The sequence below is a fragment of the Amaranthus tricolor genome, chromosome 10 (assembly GCF_026212465.1).
Source record: "Amaranthus tricolor cultivar Red isolate AtriRed21 chromosome 10, ASM2621246v1, whole genome shotgun sequence".
NCBI lineage: Eukaryota > Viridiplantae > Streptophyta > Magnoliopsida > Caryophyllales > Amaranthaceae > Amaranthus > Amaranthus tricolor.
Genome location: NC_080056.1, coordinates 904348 through 922500, shown reverse-complemented (window position 1 = coordinate 922500; position 18153 = coordinate 904348). Strand labels below are relative to the sequence as shown.

At 33.9% G+C, this 18153-nt stretch overlaps 3 protein-coding genes across 7 annotated transcripts; 2 read left to right on the top strand and 1 right to left on the bottom strand.

Annotated features, from left to right (window-relative positions):
* The first annotated feature begins 1905 nt into the window (after positions 1 to 1905).
* Positions 1906 to 7722, top strand: LOC130826076 (probable protein S-acyltransferase 4). Its single transcript, XM_057691599.1, has 6 exons — positions 1906 to 2250; positions 3409 to 3582; positions 4601 to 4909; positions 5365 to 5583; positions 5793 to 6262; positions 7070 to 7722. The coding sequence occupies exons 1-6, from the start codon at positions 2200 to 2202 to the stop codon at positions 7092 to 7094; spliced, it is 1248 nt and encodes a 415-aa protein (XP_057547582.1). The 5' UTR covers positions 1906 to 2199; the 3' UTR covers positions 7095 to 7722.
* Positions 7723 to 8462: 740 nt separating this feature from the next.
* On the top strand, positions 8463 to 15575 carry LOC130826075 (magnesium-protoporphyrin IX monomethyl ester [oxidative] cyclase, chloroplastic-like). 4 transcript variants are annotated; one of them, XM_057691597.1, is made up of 2 exons: positions 8463 to 8841; positions 15003 to 15575. In XM_057691597.1, the coding sequence occupies exons 1-2, from the start codon at positions 8665 to 8667 to the stop codon at positions 15162 to 15164; spliced, it is 339 nt and encodes a 112-aa protein (XP_057547580.1). In that variant the 5' UTR covers positions 8463 to 8664; the 3' UTR covers positions 15165 to 15575. The 4 variants fall into 4 exon arrangements, 1 of the variants encoding a protein (XP_057547580.1); XR_009047010.1 differs by lacking the exon at positions 8463 to 8841 and adding an exon at positions 13580 to 14727; XR_009047012.1 differs by lacking the exon at positions 8463 to 8841 and adding an exon at positions 13580 to 14741.
* Positions 14798 to 17625, bottom strand: LOC130826074 (probable aquaporin SIP2-1). 2 transcript variants are annotated; one of them, XM_057691596.1, is made up of 4 exons: positions 17443 to 17618; positions 17205 to 17301; positions 16026 to 16286; positions 14798 to 15940 (listed from the first exon to the last, which is right to left on the bottom strand). In XM_057691596.1, the coding sequence occupies exons 1-4, from the start codon at positions 17493 to 17495 to the stop codon at positions 15779 to 15781; spliced, it is 573 nt and encodes a 190-aa protein (XP_057547579.1). In that variant the 5' UTR covers positions 17496 to 17618; the 3' UTR covers positions 14798 to 15778. The 2 variants fall into 2 exon arrangements, with proteins under 2 accessions (XP_057547579.1, XP_057547578.1); XM_057691595.1 differs by having other exon boundaries at positions 17205 to 17625.
* Positions 17626 to 18153: the final 528 nt, after the last annotated feature.

Genomic DNA, 18153 nt, shown 5'->3' with positions numbered 1-18153 from the left:
TCCTTTAAATTTCGCCTAAAAATTTTATTTCTGATGGAAACATGTAATTTTAAATTCATGATACAATGAAATAAGAATTCTACTCATGCAAGGACCTCTAGTCACTAGTGACCACATTCGAGCACGGTTAGTAGATGTTGTAGATCAAACTACATAATCATGGCTCATATGGACTTATTTCGTGATTTATCTATCATGTATAATAAAAGCCTTTCAAACCTCATCAAAATGAGAGTCAATCGGTAATACGGAGTGTTCGGCGAAGGGAATATATGATGCTTACAATCAACGGTCAGTTGAGAATAATTTTTTGGAGTATTATTTTTGGAGAGTTACATGAATCTTTCTTCTACGCTATGAAAAATAAATATGCTCGTTTCTTTTTCATATGATATAAGATGAATTAACATAAGGTTAAAACGCACTCAAATATTTTTTAGATTAGAAAATAATTCCACAAACTATGCATTCAATCATAAAGTATTTAAAATAAAGATGAAGAGAATTATTTTATTCATGTATCAATTGATATGTATTTGTTTTTCATCAACTACGCGAATTATATTAACTTTTTTACTAATAGATTAATTTTTTTATTCTGAATAAAAAAAAGGTCTTAGCATGATTTTTTTTTTTCCTTGCTTAGCAAGTCATTAATGTTAATGTTAATACAAATATACTATGAATAATTGATGATGATGATTTTTACTATGAATAATTGATTGCTCATTTAAGTAATCAAACCGCGTGAGACATTTTCAAATATTCGAAAATACGGCAGCACGTTCATCGGTTGGTCTAACTTAATTAACTACCATTATATTTTCTAATTAATAAAATGTTTACATAATAATTTAATACTGTTATGTTTAATCCTTTTTAAAATAAATATACTTCTATAATATTATTTTGTTTGAGAATTGAGTTTTATTTCGTTTAGAATATTATTATTTTCTTTAGTAAAATCTTAAATTTAATTTTTACATTATTAATTCATTTGCTCAATACACAAAAAATTAATAATGATCATGGTCATAATGTATTAATTTTTTTTAATTATTCAGACTTATAAAAGCAGACTATTGATTTTTGATCAATTGAATTTGATCCAAATTCCAATGAGCTAATACTACTACTAATAATTATTATTATGTTATTATATTGCGTGCTATAATATAATTAAATCTTTTTTAATTTTATTAAAATTAAGATGAATTCCTCTTAATCCTCCTTGTCCATAGAGGTTTACTTAAAATTGAAAAGAAATCCTTTTCATAAAAATAATTTTCTTTACTATAGTGAGGCTAAAATCTAAATAGTTTACAAATTATAAAATATATCATCTTGGGTGTTCATGTTATTTTTGCACAAATTATATATAAAAAGTATATTAGTGGATCAAAATTAAAGACGGTAAATCTCAAATAAATGCGACTTATAAATAACTTTTTAAAATAAAAAATAATATATATATATATATATATATATATATATATATATATATATATATATATGATGGATTGACTCAATAAAAAATGAGATGCTTAATTTGATTTTTTTGTTGTATAAAAAAAAGTACTTGTTTATATTGAGATAAAATTTAATTTTCACTAGTTTGGTTAAATTAAGAAAATCGAACTATCTTATAAATCTAAAATATTAGTTCAAATCGTTCTAATTTTCGGGTCAAATATAAATATAAATATATATACCTCCTAATTATATGTAGAGTATTTTATTCATAATTCTACCCGAAAAAACCGCAAGAAAATTAAAACATCCTCTCTTTTCCAGCGTGGACTACGGCTACGTGCCTGAAACTATGCCAATTTCACAAAGAAATAAAAAAAAAATACATAAATATATAATATAAATGAATAAAATAAAATAAAAGTCAGGAAAAGGAAAAAATATTTTCATAATTTCTAACACATTCTGAAAAGAGAAAGAATTTTGCTGTTTCATATGTACGAAGAGAGAGAATACTCGGAAGAAAATTTCATCAACTTCAAAAATCCTAATCTTTTCTTTTAAAAAAGATTTGCTTAGCAAAGTCTTAGTTATATTCAATACCTTCAATTTTTGGGGGAATTTTTTTGATTTTCTTTCCATTTTTGTGGATTGAATGTATATGATTGGAGAATATGATAAATTGTTGTAGATGTGAGAAAAGGTAGAAAATTTTGAATTGTTCAATTGATGGAAGCAACCAAACCCAAGAAACTTTTTGAAGTCTGGAAGGGAAATAATGTAAAGTTTCTATCTTCGTTTCTTCCTAACTGGTTCTTATACTGTGTTTTTGATCTGAAATCGATATGATTAGTACTGTTTTTTGGTTGATTATATTGGGTTTTTCTGGTCTTGTGTGAATGTAATGAGATTGTATAATTTTGCAATTATTTGTTCAATTGATTATGTTTAGTTGAATGATTTGAATTTTGATGATGATGGTATTATTGGGTTCTGTTTGATTATTGATGTAATTATGGGTTAGGTTAATACTGTTAAACCCCTTGATACTTTTGGGGGAATGATGATCAATATACTGTCGGTTTTTTTAAAATTGTTTACATATTATCAATTATGATCAACGTTCACTTTAGGGTTTAGGTCTCTTTTGTTTGTTGTTGAGGGATAATCGAAATTTAATAGGGTGTTTTCTGGGAAAATATGTGTATGGATGCCAATAGAAATTGCAGCAAACATTTTTTTTCCACTACCCAATGTCATAAAGTGGCTTCCACCTAGGGGTTTGAATGTCGATACGCAATCTACCTTTGTTAGTGATAACAGCGAAACATATTGCATTGCTTAAAAGCACATTTGTGAAAATGGGGAATTTTGATCTTTAATTGAATGTTGTAGTCTATTTAGGAGTTCAATGCTTGAATTTAGGGTTTCTGAAGTAAAAAAATGGAACATGATGGGATCATGGTCAAAGCGGAAGCTAAATTGCTAAAATGAGAATAATTAGAGGTTAATAATGTCATTCCTGGGTAATAGAAAGTCAGATGAAAGAATGGAAACGCAATTGACTTGCAAAATTTTTCAGGGTTCGGGGTAGAGCTGCCGGTCGCATACATACCTCTCAAACTCACTTAAAGAGGTGTTCATACTGGGAAATCATGCGTATTTCTTAGTATCACTTTGATCGGTCATAGATTTTTCGAATTATATATTTTGTGTGGGTTATTATGATTTTAAAAGGAATTTACTTAAAAAAAATTAAGTGGTTCTTGATTAATGTTACTTCTATTTAATTATCTGGAGGCTAGAGCGGTTTCTGCTATTTGATGAAGATGATATTATTTGTGGGATATGAATAATGACTCGGTCTTAAATGGCTAAAATTCTATTATGTGGACAAGGAAACAGGTGTGCTGAAGGTTTTTCTTTTACTGTTTGTAGAAATTTCTTTGTGGAGGAAGATTTATATTTGGACCTGATGCGGGATCATTGTTTTTTTCGACCCTTTTAATTGCCGGACCAGCATTGACATTTTGTATAAAGATATTTGTGAAGGCGAAAAACCATAGTAAATGGTATCCTGTCGCAGCCGTTGGACTTTTACTAACCATCTTGGTAAGTTTTATTTGGATGTTGTGCCTGCTAATACACCCTCTACTTATCATACTGCTTTTGAGTATATGCGAAGAATATCAAGAACTTATATTTATCTGCTGAGAGATAATTACGGGTGGAGGGATAATCATGGAGGACCGGAGATTGCTTCGTCCTTTGCATAAACTTCGTTGAACTTCATTTGTTGTGGATAGCCTGCTTTCATCATGTTACTTATGTTTTGACATAAGTAAAATGATTTTCCGTGTGGTTAGACATGGAATTTCCTGAGTGAATGTCTAAGGTTATGACGTACGAGTGGTAAATGGCAACTACTAACAAATATTTATAAGTAACAAAATTTCGTACTCAAGGTTGAAGATGCATCGCTCTGGATTAGTGTAACATAATTTGTTGTCTACTTTTCCTTTGGGGTTCAAATTTCGTCCAAAGTGGGGGAAAATCAAAACCAGCCATCATTTTGATTTTCTTAATTTAGTTTCGGGGATTAGCAAATTAGGTAGCAATCAGTCACATAATTCGCTAATTGCCTTGCGAATCGTAAATCGAAAAAAGTGAATTATGGTCAGTTTTAGGCTATTAACCATTTTGAGCGAATCGCGAATCCATAAGGCGCACTTACTAGCGAATTATGTTTCACTGTTAGCAATAATGCGTACATTTAGGACGGATATGTAATGGAAACTTGTACTGCAAAATCATCACGATTGCCTGAACCTATACAAAAAGCCATCATCCCAATTGGACTGTTGAATATTAACCATAACTAATAATGGATGTCTATTACTTCGTTTTTCTCCTACCAAAGCCTCAAAAACACAAAAATGCACACACGCACGCACGCGCACACACACATATGGCAAGTGTTAAAAACATCAATTTGTCAATTCTCTTTTGCCCAACTCCTTGGCTCCTCATCTCAATACGGAGAGGGAATTTGAAAGATAATGAATTTTGCAAGTAAAACTTAGGTAATCTTCAATAAATGCACATCTGATCTTCAATACTCTTCGTGCAGGATTTAATGTTTCTGTACATGACTTCTGGACAAGATCCTGGAATAGTCCCTAGAAATTCAAAGGCCCCGGAACCAGATGATGGAACTGATATAACAAACCCTTCGATGGAGTGGGTTCATGGAAGGCACCCACATTACAAGATACCTCGAGTGAAAAATATTTCTATGAATGGTTACACTGTTAAGGTGAAATTTTGCGATACATGCTTGCTTTATCGTCCTCCTCGTGCTTCCCATTGCTCCATTTGCAACAACTGTGTACAGCGGTTTGACCATCATTGTCCCTGGGTCGGTCAGTGCATTGGACTTGTAAGTAATATTTCATTATATGGGAAATTTTCAAGCTACTAAAAAGTTTATTAAATTGGTGCAAGGAACTTATTAAATTGGTTGGCCGATTAACTATTTATATGCTGAGACGTTTAAAATTAAAAAATGATGGCCTATTGCCTTAGGTCTTTTAAAGTTTTGGTCCATGTGAACATTACTCATGTTTATTTTGAGGCTTTTTGAATTGTTTATGTTTTTTTCCTAGTGAAAGTACATTCATGAGTTAGTTGTTGAAATTAAAGAATAATAATTTAATTGTTATAAATTGATAAAAATAATTTTTAGTAATAGAAACGAGCTGGAAAGCCCATATTAAGTTTAAAGGGCCCTTATCCAACCTGGCCCATTGAACACCTCTAGTCACCATACATACTAGTTCTTGTGGTGATGCATTATATTCTTTGAGTAAATAGTCGTCTTTGTTGTATATGCAGCGAAACTATCGGTTCTTCTACATGTTCATATCGACTGCAACTATCTTGTGTCTATATGTCCAAATATTTTCTTGGATTAGCCTAGTGCAACAGAAGGGTATTTTGAAGGCTATGTCACGGGATGTTCTCTCTGTTATCTTGATCGTTTACTGTTTCATAGCCTTTTGGTTCGTCGGAGGCTTAACTTTTTTCCATTTGTACCTTATCAGTACAAACCAGGTAATTGTCACTTGTGAGTTTATTAAATTTAATTCATGCTTTGAGATGGTGTCATGTCTGAAATTATCCATTTATCCGGCTAATAAAACCAGGATTATGCTTAATTACAGAATTAATGCTGGATCATTTTATGTGTTCATCAATGTGAAACTAAAATGTCATCTGATAGAATTCTTGGATCAACTTTAATACCTTTTAAACCTTTGCAGACGACTTACGAAAATTTTCGCTACCGGTATGATAAAAAGGAGAACCCGTATAATAAAGGGATACTCCAGAACTTTAGAGAAATCTTTTTCTCTCCATTGCCCCCTTCTTTGAATGATTTTCGAGCAACTGTTCTTGAAGAGGAGCAGGCACCAGATGAACAGTACTACCCATCTTTAAATGTGGATATCAGCTCTAAGGAGAAAATCGACTTTGAAATAGGTGATAAGAATCGTGATGACGATGATGATGAGTCTGCATTACCTAAGATTTTGCGGAACTTAAGCTATGATTATATAGAGGAAAACTTGAAAAGTAAAGATGGTGGTATGATTGCCGACCCATTTTTGGATGATGAAGAACCTCGACAAATTTTGCATAATTCACTTGCTGAAGATGAGTTTAATGGTGAAAAACTTTATCAAAGAAGTAGTTCTTCTGGTGCCGTGGAGCGGAGCACACAAGAACCCAGGTGCATAACTTACCTTGATTTTCTCCAAGTTTGTACATTGTATATTGTACGTACTGCATGGTTTGTACTTTTGTTTCTTGCAGCCTTAGATCCCTGAGTCCTGATAATTGGCCAACAGGCAACACTTAGCTACTCTCTTAAGTTTAGCTATAGTTTAATGAGCACAAGGGCATCTAGGGCTTGACACCCAATTAGCTACCACACAATTAGGCAAATAGACAGTATGTCCTTACCCCACTTCCACGAAGTGGTCCCACTTAGGCTAGGTTTTGGAGGGTTAGATGTATGCAACCCATAAAGGTCGCGATTACAGTAACCGAGTTGTGATGCTATAATGGGAGTGATACGGTTATCGTACTGCAAAATATTTATCAAAAGCATGAGATATTAATTTTGATGCAGCCCAAATTGCGGTTTATTTACATCTTTATAACTGCGAAAAAATTTGTTTTTTTTAAAAAGAAAATCTTTACAATGCGGTCGATGTGATGCGATGTCGCTTGTTTTTACCCTAAAATATAACCTTACTTCCTGCTAGTAGTAACATAGAGGTTGTTTCCATTTGACCTTTAATATTAATCATTTAATATCGATCATTATAATCCAAAACCAAAGAACTACTATAATTTTTGGCTCCATAGAGAATGAACGTAGTAAGGCAAATAGAGTATAGACTCTTTCTCATTATTTCTCATTGCTCGAAGCGCTGAAACCTCAAGGACATGTTAGATGCATCCCGGTTTTGCTTTATTACTGATCTTGTTCCGCTTTTTCTAGTGTACCAACCCATGATTTTCCACATTACAGGCATGATGAACGCCGCTCTCTATAGTGTCACAAACGACACGAACATCAGCTAAGTATTCATCACAATCTGGACGTAATTGATCTGATTCCAGCATAATAATGCACAAAAAAACCATCTAAACTTGTTGGTGCTATGGTGGAGCAGAATGAGTTCCCGGGAAATCTCATACATCGAACATTTTTTGTACTTGAAATTGCAAATGTAACTTCTTTTGAGCTACTGAATCTTCTTTTCCGGGGATATAGTTTTGTAGGGTTTGAAGAGACGACAATTGGAAAATATACATGATGATCTTATAGAGTTCCTTCAACTATTTACTGTTCTTTTATATTCTTACCATCTTGCAACTGTATATCATTGCCAACTAACTTTTATCCTCATAATTGGATTAATGGAATTTTATTTTTTGAATAGTTTATTAATATTGTTTGTTTGATTATTCTTATATTAGTCATAACTTGTTTAAATTGTTGACAAAGCAATTCTGCAGTTAGAGTTGAAAATCAAGTATTGTATTATTGTCTCAGATTGAGATTTCTTTGTTCTAAGGTGTTGGGTGATTCACAACTCTTCAAGTATGGATTGATATTACAATTACAATACACCAATATTTTATTATCTATATAACTGATTCTCACTCAAGCTTCTAAATTTCAATGTAGTCTATTCAAGGAGTCAATATAAAGATTATTTTCAATATATATCAATAACAAAATACTACTTTGGTTTTATTAATAGTTATAATTCACTCAAAAAAATTTTCACATAAAAGATAAAATGTAGCTATTAGTAAAAAACAAAGGTTGTATTATTTATCACAAAACAAGTCACAATGGCTTTTTTAGGCTTCTTGAAGCTTTGAAGTCAAAATGATGATATGATTAGTTTATTAATGGTTTATGAGTTTTTAATCTATTTTTTTCATTAAACTTTCAATAATAAATTTCTACTAAACGAGTAAATAGCAGTTGACTTAAACAACTTAACAGCTAACAAATTATCGATACTACTAGCTATTAGCCAATAGTCAATCGACAATTACTAAAACACCTCATACAAATATAATCAAATAAGAAAAAAAACCATAAATTATCAACCTCAAATATCTTGGCATGAACTCAAAACCTTTTAGAAGAGAGAAGGTCCTAATAAATAACGGTTATTTATGAGGTTAATAAATCACCTTTATATGATAGAATTTAATAGGATGTGAATTTTATTATTTTAATTTATTTTTTTTAAATTTTATTAAATTACATTATTCTTTTTTTCTTTTTGCAATAATCTACAAATTACGATGATTGATTAAGAATTTTTGTTTAGAAGAACCACAACTATGTCAAAGCCAAATTAGGCGTATAAAACTAGTACTATTGCTAATCTCTTCCCTTTCACCATCAAAAAATGGCACTCCTAAGTCCTAACCCATTTCCAAATTCATTCCAAACCCGAACCCAAACCCGTTTACCCGACCCACAACCAAATTCTTCAGAGTATACATGTCAACAACCACACCAATACCCACAAAAATTTTCATCAAAAAAGAAATACAAGAAACCTTTTTGACACCAAGGTTTTTACACTACTAATTTTGATGAAATGGAGCAACTTTTTTAATACAGAGATTAATTTTGTAAGAAATAGTGAATTTAAACAAGCTGCTGATAAAATTGATGGGCCTTTAAGACAGATTTTTGTGGAGTTTCTAAGAAGGTCTTGTACTGCTGATTTTCTGGGTTTTTGCTTAAAAAAGCATGGAAGAAGTCTTAAGGTATTTATTTTTTATTATTAATAAAATAAAATAACCCATTTTCTGTTTTGATTTAGTGAAGTTTTAGTTAAATGGTTGAAATGATAATTAAAAAAAAAAAAAACATAAGTAATTTTAGCTGGAAAATCAATCGATAAGATTTATGATCATGTTTGATAGTGGGTGATAATGAAAAGCCACAACATAGTATACTTTTTATCAAAATTGGAACTTAGTAAATTGAAGATAGTTAATTATTCTATTTTTTTTGTTTATTGAATGTTTGGTGATTTCATGCATTATTAATGTTAATTATGTGTATTTTGGTGGTTCTCTAGCTTCAAATTGTAATTAATTTGAATTTATTGAAGTGGGTTAACTGTAAGTATATTGAATATATGTTGATTAATTTACTTTGAATTTATTGAAGATATTAAAGTTGGTTATTTTCTTCTTTATTAATGTGAATTTTGTGTGTTTGGGTGGTTTTCTAGCTTCCAGTTGCAAATTAAATTGATGTAAAGTAAATTATTTTGGGTTGTTTTTCAACTTAGTTTGGTAATATATGTGTCAACTCAATAAAAATAGTTTCATCATGAGATCTTCCTATTTAAGAATTTGTGTAAAAGTTAATGGAAGGTTATGGATTCAAATCTCATTTATTTCTCTTTTGAAAAAATTAGAATCGTCCCATTTAAGAATTTGCGTAAAAGTCAATGGAAGGTTATGGATTCAAATCTCATTTATTTCTCTTTTTAAAGAATTATTTAGCCCCAGGTATAAGGAATATTATAGCGAGCAATCAGGTTCGAACCAATGACCTCTTAATTTGTAGTCATATGCTCTATCATTGAGCTATAGACCCTTGTATGCTTCACTTACTGTGTATAAAAATCTATACTATAGTAGAATTACCATTTCCATAGCATACATAGTGCGTTAGTGACTGATTTTAGGCTTTTAGCTGTGATACATAATAATTACAGTAGTATATGTCATTTTGATAGCTACTGTTCTTTTTATGAGCAGAAAACAAATACAGTTGTTGCAGAGATTTTCTCCCATATGTTTAAAGATGAAGCCAGACATGCTGGGCACGTTTTAGCCCCCCTTTTATCTAAACTTCGATAATGCATAGTTACTGATAGAGTATATAACATATCCCGAGGTTACGAGGCTACAACCAAAAGCTAAGCCAATTATTGTAATCACGATATATGCCATATAATCTATCAAGCTGATGGTTGTAGTTCTAAGATACGTTATATACTCTTATCAGTTAAAACTTTGATCATGTCATGAAGTACCAAATGTTAGATAAATTTCAATGGTTGAAAGAATATTACCCTAATATTACAAGATAACTAAGGTAATAACATATTGTGAGAATAAATTAAAATATACATATATATTCGGACACTCCACCTCAAGTTGCGTCATAGGGTTCTCAATGCCTAACTTAAATAAAGTACTCTCAAAGATTTCGGTTGTAACAGCTTTGGTGAGAATATCAGCTAGTTGATCCTCAGACTTCACGTGTGGACTGCTTATGATTTTCTTCTCGAGTTTCTCCTTTATGAAGTGTCTGTCAATATCTACATGTTTTGTTCGATCATGTTGAACCGGGTTCTCTGAGATATTGATAGCTGCCTGGTTGTCACAGAATAATTTGCATGTTTCTGTTGGTGGGAAGTTTAGTTCACATAAGAGTTTCTTCAGCCATAATATCTCCGTTATCCCTTTGGCTACACCTCTGAATTCTGCCTCAGCACTTGATAGTGTCACTACGTTCTGCTTCTTGCTTCTCTAAGTAACCAAGTTTCCTCCTACGAGAGTGAAATATCCGGAAGTTGATTTCTTACTTTCTCAATCACCTGCCCAGTCAGCATCTGTATAAGCTATGAGGTCTAGGTGACCATTCTTCCCAAAAAAGACCCCTCTATCACTTGTACCCTACAGGTATCTCAGAATTCTTATGACAACCTCCATGTGTGGTATCTGAGGTAGATGCATGAATCGACTCACAACTCCAACTGCATATGAGATATCAGGTCTGGTATGAGATAAGTAGATGAGTTTCCCCACTAATTTCTGGTACTTCTCTTTGTATTGTTTGAAGTCTATGATTTGTCACGATTGGTGTTTAGGCTTGTTTACAGTCAAGCATTCCAATTTCAGCTTGAAGATCCAAAATGTATTTCTTTTGATTGATTAAAATCCTCTTTCTCAATCAGAACACCTCAATCCCAAGAAAGTATTTTAGGTTCCCCAGATCCTTCATTTCAAACTCCATGAACAATTTCTTCTTGAGGTCACTGATTTCTTCTTCATTATTCCCAGTTATGCCCATATCATCGACATAAATGTTTAAGCACGTGATCTGATTGTTTCCTTTCTTCAAGAACAGTGTGTGATCAAAATTGCTTTGCTCATACCCAAACTTTTTCATGGCTGTGGTGAATCTGCCAAACCAGGCTCTTAGTGATTGTTTCAGGCCAAACAGAGCCCTTTTCAGTCTACATCCTTTTTCTGGTGCAAATTCATCTGAAAACCCGGGAGGAGCATGCATATACATCCTCTTCAATCTCACCATGGAGAAAGACATTTTTAACACCAAACTGGTACAATGGCCAGTCTTTATTAGCAACTATCGAGAAGAGGACTCTGGTGGTGTCGATCTTAGCAACAGGTGAGAATGTCTCTGAGTAGTCGATCCCATATGTCTGAGTATATCCCTTTGCGACCAGGCGAGCTTTGTATCTTTCTATGGTTCCATCAGCATGATACTTTATTGTGAACACCTATTTGCAACCCATAGTTTTCTTCCCTTTGGGTAGCATACATTTAACCCATGTACTATTCTTCTTAAGAGCCAAGATCTCATCTTTCATTGCTTCTCGCCAATTCGGATTTTGGAGGGCTTCTTCTGTATTGCGAGGAATGAGCTTGAGTATAAAGAGGCTGTGAAGGCAACTGTTGTCTGTGCCAGATTACCCGTCTCATCCCGGTTGATAGGGTATCAAGACCTTTGTTCCTCAAAATCTGGATCATACCTCCTTGGGGGAATGCCCCTCGTGCTTTTGAGAGGTAGCTCATATCTGCATGGTAACTCAACAACACTGGATACATTAGTACAAGCATTATTTAAGGATTCAGGTTCAGTTAATACCTCCTGAGGATCAGAGATCACTTCTTGTTCACTAGATGCATCAGACAAAGTAGGGGAAGCCTGAGGAGAAGGGAGCACTATGTCTTCAGTGGCAATGTCGGTGGGATAACCTACTTGCTCTTTGGGGTCCAGATCAATAGTTATAGGATGTATAAGCCAGATCAAGTCATCACATATAATCTCCCCCTGAGGACGAAGCTGGGGGTAAAAATAGGAGTTCTCGAAAAAATCACAATCCATAGTGGTGTAGAGTTTATTCTAAATATGATCAAAGCAGCGATAACCCTTTTGATTGACACCATAGCCCACAAATACACACTTGACAGCATGGGGTTCAAGTTTGTTTCTAGTAGGTTTAGGTAGATGAACATAGACTACACAACCAAAGACCCGGGGAGGTAAGGAGTGAAACGATAGGATGGTAGTATGGTTATGAAGGATTTCAAGAGGAGTTTTGAATTTGAGTGATTTTGTGGGTAGTCGGTTGGTGAGGTATGTGGCAGATGCAACTGCTTCTGGCCAGCAGTATGATGGAACATGGGCTTCAAACATAAGGGCTCGGCTGATTTCAAGTAGTGTTCGGTTTTTCCGTTCAGCGATTTCGTTTTGTTGTGGTGTATGTGGACAAGAAGTTTGGTGAATAAGACCATGGGTAGTAAAAAAGTTTTTCATTTGTAGATTTATGTATTCCCCCCATAGTCAGATCGAAGAATTTGAGGCTTAGTTTGAAACTGAGTAACAATCATATTATAAAACTTAACAAAAGCATCAAAAACTTCAGATTTTTATTTTAAGAAATACACCCACCTCATTCTAGTACAATCATCAATAAACAGAACAAAATATGAATAGCCCTGTTTATTAAATTCAGGAGCTGGGCCCCAAACATCAGAATGTATCAAACAAAAGGTTTACTGCTATGAGTCTGACTAGGAAAATAAGAGTGTTTGTGACTTTTCGCAAGAACACAAGCTTCACAGTCCAGAGCTACATTACAATTATTTAATGACGGAAAAAAACATTTCAAATACCCCAATGACGGATGTCCTAGACGTCGATGCCAAGTCCATAACTGATGATCGGGGGACCCACGAGCAAGCAAAGTGTGACCCTTTTGAATCGCCTTATCCATATAATACAAACCTCCTCATTCAGTACCACGCCCAATAATCCTCCCTGTCTGAGCAACCTGCACAACACAACCAAAAGAAGACATAAGCATAATACAATTAAGCTTCCGAGTCAATTAACTAATAGATAGCAGTTTATGAGACAAGCTAGGGATTAAGATTTTTAATTTTAGAGAAGAAGAGATAGTAACAGGCCCAGATTGATCAACATCCACACACTCCCCATTAGCTGTTTGAATATAAATACGAGTTTTTGGGTTGGTAGATAAAAGATCACGAGGGTCAAATGTCATAGTGTCTGTGGCTCCGCAATTAAATATCCACTGGGAAGAAATGGATTTACACAAGAGACCAAAATTGTGGGTCACGTGTGGGGGTTTATTTAAATGGGAATTGGGTTCGTTGGGCCGTATAAAACCGGGTGGGTTGTTGGTGTTAGGGTTTGGTGGGTTTTGAGGGTTATAAAAAGGTAATTAAGGAAAGTGTTCCTTTTCCCACTCACCCCTTTCTCTCTCTTTTGGTCCTTTCTCTTTCTTTGGTTCACCTGTGCCGTTGACATGGTGATCTTCTCTTTCTTCTGATTTGTGGGTTGGTCCAGTCATGAGTATGCTTTCAGAGTTAAGGACGCCAGTGACCATGTTAACCTTGCCGCGATTCTGTTTGACCGAGCCTTAGTTGCAGCTTTCCGTTGCCGGTGCCTCTCCCACCACTCCGGGAAGCCGATCGGTTTAAAATAGCCTTCCTTAGTGTGACGGGTCCCTCCACAGTGACTACACTTGAGGTGAGTCTTGTCTTCCCTATCACGCCGGGATGACGAAAAATCCGAACGGTGTTTGACGGCCAACCCACTCCCAATTTCTGAGGGAACCTTTCCCGGTGATGAAGCGTGGGTCATAATGCCACGCCTCGAGATTTCACGGCGAATAGTGGTATACGCCATTTCTATCGTGAGAAGTGGGTCTTGATTTAATGAATCCCTTTTTCCTTATCAAAAGTGTCGTTAATTACGGCCAAGAACTAGAATAAACGTTATTTTTGGATGAAAGTGTTGAAGATAGTTATATCTTTTGCATGTATCATTGGGTTCGGCATTCGTCGATTCATTTCCTTTCAGATTGTGGTCAGTTTCCCATAAAAAAATTTCTATGGGTTCTTGATTCTGTTTGAGGGCGCTAGCTTTAGAACTCAGATCAAAGATCTGGAGTTCATCCCTACCACTACACAATAAGACTTTGATTCCTCTCCATAAATCTCGTGCAACAGTATGGTCTAAAAACTGATTGATGAGTTCTGTGTCAATATTTGATATGATCCATGATAGGATTATGGAGTCCCTTTGTTTCCAGGTTTGGTATGTGGGGTCAGAGGTGCTTAGAGGGGCGTCTGTGATGTGGCTGAGACGTCCCATGCCCTCTAAAGCAATTTGCATCAATTTACACCAAGTGGTTGAATTCTGATAATTTAATTTTTTGGCTAATTTTAAGTCTGGTGATGAGGTTTCAAGGGTTGTGTTTGGTTTATGCATCTGTTGAAACAGTTTGAACATTCCATCTGTTCCATGGTTACAAGTTGTTGTTTTGAATCAGTTTCAGCCGTTGTGAATTGCAGGTAAGATTGTTAAGGTAAATGATGATGACCAAAAAAGATTAAGAAAAGATTAAGCGGAAAATAAGAAAGGTTTAGACTGAATACCGTGTTTTGTATTACTTTAAATGAATAATATAGCCCTAATTTATACAACTGATTATGATTTAACTAAGAAAACAGCTATTCTAGGAAAAAGAATATTACCCTAATATTACAAGATAACTAAGGTAATAAAATATTATGAGAATAGACTAAAATATACACAATTTGTTCTGACAGCTGATTACTGTATGCAGGTTTTTAAACAAAGGGTTGTCAGATTTCAATCTGGCCTTCACTTGGGTTTCCTAAATAAAGCTAGGATATACACATTCTTCAAGCCAAAGTTCATCTTTTACCCGACTTCGGACTTCCCTATCAGAAAAGATCGGTTACTGAAGGTACGTTGCCATTTATAGGCACCTTAGGGAGAACCCGAGTATCAGTGTTACCCGAGTATAAGTGTTACCCGATCTTTAAGTACTTCGAGAATTGGTGCCAAGATGAGAACAGACACATAGAGTGATGAATGTGGCTTCGTGAAGAACTTGAAAAGGATGGCCTTGGTAGCTGAACCGGTTTCAGAGATCTTGGTTGCATATCTGATGCCATCTACTGAATCAGGCTCAGTTGATTTAGCTGAGTTTGAGCCTTAGCTTGTATATTAGATATATCTTGTGTACTAAAGCCTATAAATGCTCCAAAACTATGACAAGTATTGATAGCTTGTACTAAATATAGTAACGATAATGAGTTATAGCCTAAACATTCAAGAAACGACTCATGTCATTTGCATGGTAATGAACATATATCCCTTGTGTTTTACTTCATAGACGTCCATTACCATATGATACGTGTTCGACCCCAATTCCAAACGGCTTGGATGAATGAAATTTAAGAAAACTACTTGTTTGAAAGAAAATAAGCATACTATTAAAGGTTGGCATGACTTTTCTTGCAAAATTACACAACAACTTCATTACTATGCAAAATCGAAGACAACTAACGAAGGAAAAAGAGTTTTTTTTCGACACTAATCTGGTTTTGTCTTTTTGTCCGACTTCTCTTTTGAGTTTGGAATCAACACCGTGAAAATCCATACAGCTAATAAGGTTGCCTCTACCGGAGCAAGCCAATAGACAAGTATATGCTCCTTGGTTATTGAATCACCAGGAGCAAACGCCCATCCCATCACCTAAACCAACACAAGTATTGAAAGTCACCATCAAACAAGAATTCGGATAACATACAAGAGGTCGTATTATTGTATAGAGACATACCGAAGCAGGGTTCATGCATCCGCCAGTTAAGTCAGAACCAAGAATGTTAAGTATGAGTTTGGAAAGGCTAAAAATCCATGTCTTCCTCACCGAACTTCCAGGAATGGTTCTCGACAACGACAAAGATATGAAAACAATCATGAAGGTTAGGATTCCTTCCGTCAATGCGCCTTGATGGATGTCGACGTTTAGCTTTGGCCCTCGACTAATTTGAGGGAAGGTGTGAGTTAGGAACTTAACTCCATATATAGCTCCAAGAACCTAAACCATGACAAAATAAGAGGAAAGCATACTTTCTTTACTAAAAAAGGCCACTAATTCAAATAGGAAATGTATGTGACAAAAATTGTCACATGTTCGAATCTAACCCTAATAATATGTAACGAAGGCATATGATCGAATTCCTTGTCTTAAAATCTTGATCAAATGAGCCAACGATGTGAGAAACTTTTAGGTTGCATCTAAATTAGCCACTAGAAACCCGACCTAGCTAAAGCAACTAAACTTGAATCTCTCGATTCCAATGCATTAGTTTCTGATTCCATATCAAAGAACCAACTCAACTAAAAACAAACTTAAACTGGTTAGAAGTTCCTAGATATTTTATATACTTTATCATGTTCAATTTTTCATGATTCAAGCACAAATGGGACATCATGTTCAATTGTAAAACGATTACCAAAAACACTTGACATATCAATTTTTTATTTCAAAAAAGGATCTTTTAAGCACAAATTTCAATTCAAGACATAGTAAAAATGATAAAAGAATAAACAATATATAAATAAGTAAACAATAGGAAGAAATTAGTACATTATTTAAAACCCAAAAACAATCTCAAATGAGTAATGACAACCACTTACATCACATAATACCCAACACACTCAATTCAATTAGAAATACCAAACTAAAAGCATAAAAATTTTCCCAAATTCAACAAATACTCCCTCTGTTTTGTAAAATTTATCTTATTTTCCATTTTAGTCCGCAACAACAAATTTTTCACATATATATTTGGCCATAACCCAACCTATCTATAATTCTACACTTTTTCTCGCTAAATGTATTAAGAGCATAGGGAGATCAAAATTTTCACAAATTTAAAAAAAAAAATAAAAATTCTTGATAGAACATAAAATCAATGAATTAAGAGATAAAACATGGAAAAAATATGCATACCTGAGCAGGAATTCGTGCACCAACAATGAACAAAAACCGTTTAAAATCCCCAGAAATTGCATCAGCAAATAAATTCAATGGATTATAAGTAGCGCCTCTTGAATAATTACCCAATAATGCAAAGAAAAAAATATTAATAAAAGAGAAACAAAGTTTAAAAATTTCTCCTGTAAAATCATGATGAAAACCCAGAATATGGAACACAAAATATTTGACAAAAACAGTAGAAAATACCCACATAAATGAAAGCAAGAAATCAGAGACTACCAATAATAACCCATTATCTCCCATTTCAATTCACATTGAATTGAATGATTGATTGTCTTAACAAGTTTTTATCTTGTCTGATTTTTTTTTTTTTATCTTTAGACTTTTTGCATGTGCTTTGTATTAGCATTCATATGAAAATCTTCAGTTTTTTTGTCCTGTTTGGGAAGGTAGCTTCCTTTTTACCAAGTTATTAATGCTACTTTTAAATGAGCATGGCCCATGGGCCAGACTTATCAACAATACGTAGACAATAGACATGACCAACGTGCCTAACTTTCGAACATTATAAGTATTTTTTAGAAAAATAAAAGTAAAACTAAGCCTCCCTAGTCCCTATCAAAGGTGTTTGTTCTGTTGTTCAAGTCGTCGGGTGATTTCGTGTTAAGTGTTTCGGTTCAATTTAAAATTGTGTCTTGTGTTCATATTGGTTTTTACATATTTTAAAATTCATTTTGAAGTCGAGTCAAATTTGGCTACAAGGTCGGGTAAGCATCGAGTCATCAGGTCTGTTTAAAACACCTCTATTTCCCACAAACTTATTTGAGGTATGAGTTTATTCGTTGTTATTAACAACAAACGTAGGATTAGAGTTCGCTAAATTCTAGTTTGTTGTTACTAACAACGAACAAATGAGAGTTGGTCAAACACAATTAGAGAATCAGCTCTCTTTTGTTCATTA

Bases quoted from the DNA above. Each gene is read 5' to 3' on its own strand.
- LOC130826075 (XM_057691597.1), top strand. From the start codon at position 8,665: ATGAAATGGAGCAACTTTTTTAATACAGAGATTAATTTTGTAAGAAAT. The intron at 8,842-15,002 runs GTATTTATTTTT...TACTGTATGCAG, and splicing joins AGCATGGAAGAAGTCTTAAG to GTTTTTAAACAAAGGGTTGT.
- LOC130826074 (XM_057691595.1), bottom strand. From the start codon at position 17,495: ATGGGAGATAATGGGTTATTATTGGTAGTCTCTGATTTCTTGCTTTCA. The intron at 16,287-17,204 runs GTATGCATATTT...GTCATGGTTTAG, and splicing joins GTGCACGAATTCCTGCTCAG to GTTCTTGGAGCTATATATGG. The intron at 15,941-16,025 runs GTATGTCTCTAT...GTGTTGGTTTAG, and splicing joins GATGCATGAACCCTGCTTCG to GTGATGGGATGGGCGTTTGC.
- LOC130826076 (XM_057691599.1), top strand. From the start codon at position 2,200: ATGGAAGCAACCAAACCCAAGAAACTTTTTGAAGTCTGGAAGGGAAAT. The intron at 4,910-5,364 runs GTAAGTAATATT...TTGTATATGCAG, and splicing joins TCGGTCAGTGCATTGGACTT to CGAAACTATCGGTTCTTCTA. The intron at 6,263-7,069 runs GTGCATAACTTA...TCCACATTACAG, and splicing joins CGGAGCACACAAGAACCCAG to GCATGATGAACGCCGCTCTC.